The sequence below is a fragment of the Rhinoraja longicauda genome, chromosome 17 (genome assembly GCF_053455715.1).
Source record: "Rhinoraja longicauda isolate Sanriku21f chromosome 17, sRhiLon1.1, whole genome shotgun sequence".
NCBI classification, from domain to species: Eukaryota; Metazoa; Chordata; class Chondrichthyes; order Rajiformes; family Arhynchobatidae; genus Rhinoraja; species Rhinoraja longicauda.
In genome coordinates, this window is record NC_135969.1 from 41,486,617 (window position 1) to 41,495,766 (window position 9,150).

General features: G+C 43.1%; 1 protein-coding gene across 9 annotated transcripts in view; it reads left to right on the plus strand.

Moving 5' to 3' along the window:
* Window positions 1–3,279, plus strand: part of cadpsa (Ca2+-dependent activator protein for secretion a) — a 316,059-nt gene extending 312,780 nt beyond the window's left edge. For all 9 annotated transcript variants that reach the window (XM_078414567.1, XM_078414568.1, XM_078414562.1 and 6 more), the window contains one exon: window positions 1,935–3,279. In XM_078414567.1, coding sequence (XP_078270693.1) covers window positions 1,935–2,114 — 180 coding nt within the window. In that variant the 3' untranslated portion in view covers window positions 2,115–3,279. The remainder of the gene's footprint in view (window positions 1–1,934) is intronic.
* Window positions 3,280–9,150: the final 5,871 nt, after the last annotated feature.

Consider the following 9,150-nt stretch of genomic DNA (forward strand, 5'->3'; position numbering starts at 1 on the left):
TGGCGCGCAAATAGTCACCTGGGTTGGGGGCCATCTTGGAAGCAAGCTCGGTAGGAAAATGTCCTTTTGGTCAATGTAGCAAGAATCTGACCTTTGTAATCAAAGAACCAGCATTTCAATAACCTGGGAAACTAGCAAAGATAAAGATCTTTGGGCGGAAAACATGTGGGCGGCACGGTGGCGCAGCGGTAGAGTTGCTGCCTTACAGCGAATGCAGCGCCGGAGACTCAGGTTCGATCCTGACTGCGGGTGCTGCGCTGTACGGAGTTTGTACGTTCTCCCCGTGACCTGCGTGGGTTTTCTCCGAGATCGTCGGTTTCCTCCCACCCTCCAAAGACATACAGGTTTGTAGGTTAATTGGCTGGGCAAATGCAAAAATTGTCCCTAGTGGGTGTAGGATAGTGTTAGTGTGCGGGGATCGCTGGGTGGCACGGACCCGGTGGGCCGAAGGGCCTGTTTCTGCGCTGTATCTCTAAATCTAAATCTAAAAAAAATCTTGGTCAACATGGACAAGTTGTGCCAAAGTGCCTGTTCCCATGATGTGCACAAATTGGCTGCAATAATCCTACAACAACCACCGCAGTGGTCCTTCATTTGAATAAAAGTGCATGTGATGGTACAAAGTTGTGAAAAGTGTTATATCTCTAACTTTTTCCACCACCTATTGATTTGATTTCGCTCTCCTATTTCTCTCATATCCAATTAATATTTCACTTCCTTCACACGTGTAGAAATTCATTTGATACAGATTAAGATCAAACCACACTAATTTTTAAAAAATGCCTTCATATGAAATTCCTCTGGGTTTTTTTGGGGGGGAGGTAGAATCTCATGACAAGGGTATAAATATTTAGAACTAAGTTGTGGAGAAACGTTTTTGTTCAGTGATTATAAATCTCTAGATTTTCTCTCTCTCAGAGAGCTCATAAGTGATAGGAGCAGAATTAGGCCATTCAGCCCATCAAGTCTACTCCACCATTCGATCATGGCTGATCTATCTCTCCCTTTCATCCCCATTCTCCTGCCTTCTCCCCATAACTTCTGACCGGTACTAATCAAGAACAGTAATGTACAGCCATTGATTAAACTCAAGGCTGAGATGGGTGGATTTGGAACACTGAGGCAATCAATGGAGAATTAAGTGGTAAAGTGTACATGAATCAACCACAATATTATTCAGTGGTGGAGCAGATTCAAGGTCCTCATGCTTGCTTCTGTTTCTTATAGAACATGGAACTCCTGTCACCTGAGATCATCAGTTGCCCACCCTAATTTGTTCTGGCCTGTTCTTGACCCCAGTTTAATTTCCCCCCTCCCCTACCTCTAACTTTCAGTCTGAAGAAGGGTCCCAACCCAAAACATTGCCCATCCTTTTTCTCCAGAGATGCTGCCTGACCCACAGAGTTACTCCAGCATTCTGTGTCTATCTTCAGTATCAACTAGCGCCTGCAGTTCCTTCCTACACATAGAACAGCACAGCACATCAGAGGAACAGGCCCTTCGGCCCACCGTGTCCGTGCCAACGTGATGTCACGTTAAACTAATCTCCGCTGCCTGCACGTGATCCATATCCCTCCATTCTCTGCTTATCAATGTGCCCATCTGAAAGCGCAATGAATAAAAGATCCTGTTTAGTTTAGTTTAGTACAGAGATACTGCCAAACTGGCCCTTCGGCCCACTGAGTCCGCACCAACCAGCAATCACCGCACACTGTATGGAAATATTAAACTGCTACATTACCTTAAAAATTTGCTGCAAAGTGTCCAAAATCATAAAATATTCTCGATAAGTATTTGGAATCTTTCCAAACAGTGAATGTTGAATAATTTATAAGCAGTATTCTGCGACTGTCACTATATTGTGCTATTTACAATACCACATATCCATCGAGTTGAGTTGAATTGAATTGGACCATATTTTTGGACACTTGTAGAAGGCGTATCGAGACTTCCGGCTGCAGGGTGTCCTCGACTCCACCTTGAATAGCAAGACATACGAGACCGTTCGGAACAGGCTGACTGTGGAAGAAGCCACGGCATCTGTGTCTGAAGGCGGTGGCCTTCAAGGAATCACAATGAAGGACAGCGACGAGGAGGACGAGGAGGAAGATTAGATCACAGTTTAGATTTAGAGGCTGAATTTTGACAAGGCCTGGTAACAAATGCATGTACCACTCTGTTATCCACTTAGCCACCATAGGATCTTATTTTTCAACTACTCATAACGGATATGGGGGGGAAATATCCTTATCAATAAGGTTGAAAGTTTAGCTGTGTGAAAAAAAAAACTAGCACTTATTTGAACCATTGATTTCTAAATTAATTTCTATATGTTCATGAGCAATATGGCGTAACCATTGTTTGATAACGTTACGTGAGATATGTAGGAATATTGCTAAGTGTGTCCCTGTTAAACGCAGAACCTATTTGGCGCTTCATCAATGTAATGTATATATATATATCTTGATGGTAAGGTGTTGTGAAGATGAGTGAGTACGGTAATTTTATTTATTTATTTATATTTCTTTACTGGCTGCCAACTGCTTAAAAAAAGAAGAAAATGCCCCTTGTATTTGTGCAATTTAAAGGTTTTATTAATAACCCTAATTGCATTTTTGTTTAATTTTTCTCTTTTCATTCTCGTGCATTTCCTTCCTAATTTCCTCTTTCTTGAATGCTTTCAATGTATGCGGAAAAGAACGTTATGACAAATTTATTTTGATATTTATTAATTCATTTAATATGTTTCTTTTGGGATGTTATGGAAGTGGTATATTTATGCCCAAATTAAAAGCACTCGGTTTTATTTAATGGAAGATCATATTCTGTGATGTCTCTTCAAATAACCCTAATGAATTATGCCCAAAATATACTCAACTTATTCATCTGCCTTTTTTATTTAAAGCCATGGCGGAATTTATACACTCACCACTTAAACCATTTCTTTGAGTCAAATTATTCATTTGAGTAACCTCTGATATTTTCCACAAAGTTTGACCATTTATTTCACACCTTATGTTTCACAGTTGGTTTCTTGTAAATATAAAGCTGTATAATGCATTTGGAAAAGTAGCTGCATGATAAAGGCATCACTTTTTCTTCCCAAAGCTCTTAGTCTCTATGTGAAGTAGCTGGTGATGGAAAAACCATCTTGCTTTGGCCTTAAGCCCACAGCTGTACCATGGAAAACTGTGGATTCTTAGTCAATTGTACAAACGTCAGTCACCCGTGCTTTTTAAATCATGTTATAAATATGCTATTCTGTACCATCACAATGTCCGAACACATTCTTTTTTTTTTCTCGAATGCACAATTTCGGAATGAAATTTGCTAACCGAAAAGTGGTATCGGGCAGTTGAATTTGATAGCATAGGAAACCTTCAGGGTCAACACAGTAGCAGCAAGTAGAGCTGCTGCCTCACAGCACTAGAGACCCGGGTTTGATCCTGACCTCGGGTGCTGTCTATGTGGAGATGGCACATTCTCCCTGTGACTGCGTGGGTCCCCCCCCCATTTCCTCCCACGTCCGAAAGACGTGCAGGTTTGCGGGTTAATTGGCCTTCTGTAAATTTCCCCTGGTGTGTAGGGATGGACTCGGTGGACTGAAGGGCCTGCTTCCGTGTTGTATCTTTCAACTAAACTAACCTAAATGGGTCAGGAAGCAGAAGAAATAATTACTTTTCATCAGAATTAAACCAGCTTATTGCTATCATGTGTAAAAGGATCCATGACAAACAGCCTCCCAATTCTTACTTTAGAAATAAGATCAGGTAGAAGTGAAAGGTCTGTGCGAACTCTGCCTACAGCTGGTGAATGGCATGATTTTGGAGCGTCGCAGTGCATTTGCACCCAAGACCCACTAAACCAACATGATAATGACTTGTCCTGTTTCACGCAATATTAAAACAGTCCAAAATTCCACGGGAAGAAATCAATAGATTGCATGCTTTGCAAAGTGGAATCCAATGCACAGTATACCCAGGGATATCACAGAGTTAGAACATTTCTACCTGCAAATAGGTGCAATATCGTCAAAGGTGAATGCCCAACAACACTGGTTTATTGCAGTTAGTAATAAATATTATAGATTCTGATGGCAAGGCTGCCAATGCTCTATAGAACCGTCTATGAATTGCAACAAGTGTGATAACTCCAAAGTGAGATTAAGGAATATTGTTGGTGTTTATTTGTTAAAACCTGCAGTTGTTTAGGGTTGCAATGTGGTGACGATTATTGGGATTATTATTTTTCTGTGCCACTTACCAACACAATGCGGGCAGAAATGGTACACACACACACACACACACACACACACACACACACACACACACACACACACACACAACTAAAAAAAAAAGTGGTAAAGACCTCGGTTGTATCGAGGTTCCTGTGATCCTTTCACCGAAGTGAACAAGTGAAGCATCCACCATGCAAATTCATCCCTACATCCACAGTGTTCAGTGCCATTCAGAACAAAAGCCCACACATTTTGTCACACTTCTGGGGTATACGCACATGGTCAAGTTGTTCCTAACATTTAGTTACAACTAGACCAAGTGGACCCATTGGGCCCAAACCTCTCCTGCATTGGTGCAGCACCCTCTCCTCCCCCACTCTCCTCTCCCCTCCTCCTCTCTCCCCCCCCCCCCCCCCGCCCCTCCATCCCTCCCCCTCGGCTCTCCCCCCTCCCTCCCTCCCCTCCCCCCTCTCTCCCTCCTCCTCCCCCTCCCCGGCCCTCCCCTTCCACCCTCCCTCCTCCCCCTCCCTCCCTCCCTTCCCCTCCCTCCTCCTCCTCCCCCCCTCCCTCCGTCCTCCCCCCTCCTCCCCTTCCCATCCCCCTCCCCCCCACTCCATCCCCTCAACCCCCCTTATCCTCCCTCCTCCCCCCAATCCCTCCCTGGAAGATAGATTTAAACATTAAAATGTGAATAACTTAAAAAATATAACACCAATTTCAATAAAACTATTTGCATTACTATTAAAGCGATGACGGTGAGTAAGGTGGGCCTAAAATTGTCACGCTATCGTGTAACGTTTCGGCTGTAGTTCGAACACAAACAAACAAACAAACAAACGAGAGTTTTAGTATATAGATTACACAGCCATTAATTTCAATTTTTTTTCTCATCTTGGTACGAGCGGGGGAACTGTGGAGGAAAGGATGGCCGAATGTCTTGGGCTTGTAGAGAAGGGTCTCGGCCCGAAATGTCACCCATTCCTTCTCTCCAGAGATCCTGCCTGTCCCGCTGAGTTACTCCAGCATTTTGTATCTAGCTTTAGAAAGAAAAATAGCTTTTGTGCTTCTAGTCGTTAAGCGGAGAAGTTCTGCAATTGTGAATAGTAAAACAAAAGATTAAAATGTGAAATTGGGATGTTAAAATATCCATCTTTTCATGAATAACATAATCTCTAATGATTATCTACGACGTTAAACTTTCCTACTGATCAGGAAGCTGTTGAGCACAACATTTGCATCCCGTGACACAGAAACTATCAGCTAGCTACGTCCAAGAGTAGCCCTTTATAGTTAACATGTTTTCCGTATCATCACAGAGTCTTCACTATGTGAGATCGCCGACAGAATCAACCATTAATAGCAATTAATTCTCAATAAAATAGAAACGAATGCTGATCTTTAGTCAGTGGGTGGTGAATCTGTGGAATCCATTACCATAGATGAAAGTGGAGGCCAAGTCAATGGATATGTTAAGACGCAGTTTGACAGATTCTTAATTGGTAAGGTTGTCAAGGGTGATGGAGAGAAGGCACGAGAATGGGGTTGAGAGGGAAAGATAGATCAGCCATGATTGAATGGCGGAGTAGACTTGATGGCCTGAATAGCCTCATTTGCTCCTATAACTTATGAACTTACCTGGTAGAGATCTCTAAGATCATAGAAGACTGTTAAACCTTTTGACAAGGTAGACAAGGATGATGTGGGAAATCATAAAAATACTGAACACAAAATAGTATTGCACAGGAACAGGCCCTTCAGCCCACAATATTTGTGCTGATAATGATGCCAAGATAATCCAATCTTATCTGACTACACATGATCCATATCCATGTGTGTATCTAGGTGATGAGTAACAAATCTGGGAGGGAATTATGGAGGACAATAGACAAAAGGTGCAGGAGTAGGCCATTCAGCCCTTCGAGCCAGCACCACCATTCAATGTGATCATGGCTGATCTTTCTCAATCAGTACCCCATTCCTGCCTTCTCCCCATACCCCCTGACTCCGCTATCATTAAGAGCTCTATCTAGCTCTCTCTTGAATGCATTCAGAGAATTGGCCTCCACTGCCTTCTGAGGCAGAGAATTCCACAGGTTTACAACTCTCTGACTGAAAACGTTTTTCCTCATCTCCGTTCTAAATGGCCTACCCCTTACTCTTAAACTGTGGCCCCTGGTTCTGGACTCCCCCAACATTGCGAACATGTTTCCTGCCTCTAACGTATCCCTTAATAATCTTATATGTTTCGATAAGATCCCCTCTCATCCTTCTAAATTCCAGTGTATACAAGCCTAGCCGCTCCAGTCTTTCAACATAGGACAGTCCCGCCATTCCGGGAATTAACCTAGTGAACCTACACTGCACGCCCTCAATAGCAAGGACAACTTTACCTGGACAGTAAATTATGGATGATAGACACAATGTGCTGGAGTAACTCAACAGGCCAGGCGGCATCTCTGGAGAGAAGGAATGGGTGATGTTTTGGATCACGACGCTTCTGACCTAAAATGCCACCCATTCCTTCTCTCCAGAGATGCTGCATGTCCCTCTGAGTCACTTCAGCATTTTGTGTCTATCTTCGGTGTAAACCAGCAGTTCCTTCCTACATAGTAAATTATGAAACTCGATTCCATAAGGGCGGCACGGTGGCACAGCGGTAGAGTTGCTGCCTTACAGCGAATGCAGCGCCAGAGACTCAGGTTCGATCCTGACTATGGGCGCCGTCTGTACGGAGTTTGTACGTTCTCCCCGCGACCTGCGTGGGTTTTCTCCGAGATCTTCGGTTTCCTCACACACTCCAAAGACGTACAGGTATGTAGGTTAATTGACTGGGTAAATGTAAAAAAATTCCCTAGTGTGTGTAGGATAGTGTTAATGTGAAGGGATCGCTGGGCGGCGCGGACTTGGTGGGCCGAAGGGCCTGTTTCCGCGCTGTATCTCTAAATCTAAAAATCTTGATGTTGCAAAGAAAAGGGAAGAAAATCTACGACTTTTTCAAAAAGAAGTCAAGTAGTTACTCCTGCACTTTATATGGGTATACAGTACTTTGTAGCATATGTTTTTGTTAATTTCGGTGCAACCTATGTTGGTCCTGGGGTTGAGACCATTTTTAATGTAGAGATTTTCAGATTACAACCAACACTGTTAAAGCAAGTTTTTTTTCCAATAGCATGTATATATTTGAAACTGAGACTCAGAGTGCATAAATGTATTTTATGTTAGGTTAATAAAATCAACAGATAATGAGAAACCTTTTCCCAACAGACCGAACTAGATTTAAAGCCTAATTACAGAGGTGAATAGTTATTGTCTAACTAAATTCAGCACCTGGACTTCATACCATGCAATTGTTGATCTGGTGACACCACAACATTTAGAGAAAGAGGTTATATGAGACCTGTTGGCTTCTCTGAAACACTGCATTCATAATAAGGGTACAAGTTTAAGATGTGCACAATACTAGAAACCACAAGGCTTTGACAACCATAAGGTTTAGGTTTATCATTGACACGTGTATGGAGGTATACTGAAAAGCTTTATTTTGCATGCTACCCTGTCAAATCCAATAATGCCATACAAAAACAAAATCGAGCCGAACTCAAGTGCAATAACTAGAGCAAAGGGGAAGATGCAGAGGGCAGAATTTTCTTTAAGTAGGAATTGCACAAATCAAAAGACAAGAAAATGTTTCAGTTCAGGTGTGGCATAGTGGCGCAGTGGTAGAGTTGTGCCATACAGCAACTCTACCGCTACAGACCCGGGTTCCATCACGACTAGGGATGCTGGCCGTACGGAGTTTGTACCTTCTCCCCGTGACCTGCGTGGGGTTTCTCCGAGATCTTCGGTTTCCTCCCACACTCCAAAGACGTGCAGGTTTGTAGGTTAATTGGCTTGGTATAAGAGTAAATTGACCCTATTGTGTGTAGGATGGTGTTAATGTGCGGGGATCGCTGGTTGGTGCGGATTCGGTGGACCAAAGGGCCTGTTTCCGCACTGCATCTCTAAACTAATATAAGTTATAGGAGCAGAATTAGGCCAATTGGCCAATCAAGTCTGCTCCGCCATTCAATCATGGGTGATCCATCGTTCCCTCTCAACCCCATTCTCCTGCCTTCTCCCCATAACCCCCGACACCCGTACTGATCAATAATTTGTCAATCTCCGCCTTCCATTGGCTTCCACAGCCATCTGACAATGAATTCCACAGATTCACCACCAGTTAGGAGGAAGGAACTGGGACAAAAAGTATAAATTGGCGATCTTTACCAGCTACGATCTTGTACATCACTGCAATTAAAACGACAACTGCTGTGGCTATAAACTTAATTTAATTATATTCCACCCTTTGTGTCCACGGAGTGCTGTGCCGAGCTCAGCTTGTTTTTGTATGCACTGAATTCACCACAAAACAATATCACATTACAGTAGGAAAGAACTGCAGATGCTGGTTTAAATCGAAGGTAGACACAAAATGCTGGAGTAACCCAGCGGGTCAGACAGCATCTCTGGAGAGAAAGAATGGGTGACGTTTCGGGCCGAGACCCTTCTTCAGACTGACCCGATGAGTTACTCCAGCATTTTGTGTCTATCACATTACAGTAATTGTGACAGGAATGCACAACAACAATCTTTTCTAATGCTTAACACTCCACGAATAAAGTCGCAAAAGGAAATACAGCACAAAATACACCATTTCCTCTAATAAACCCAATATGATTATACACTAATGATTCAGCACTAGCAATAGTCCCTGAGACATAGAGTCATAGCAACTGGCCCTTCAGCCCAACTTGCCCGTGCCGACCAAGATGCCCTATCTACACTTGTCCCACCTGCCGGCGTTTGGCCCATATCCTTCTAAACCTTTCCTAACATGTCTTTTAAATGTTGTGATGGTACCTGCCTCAACTACC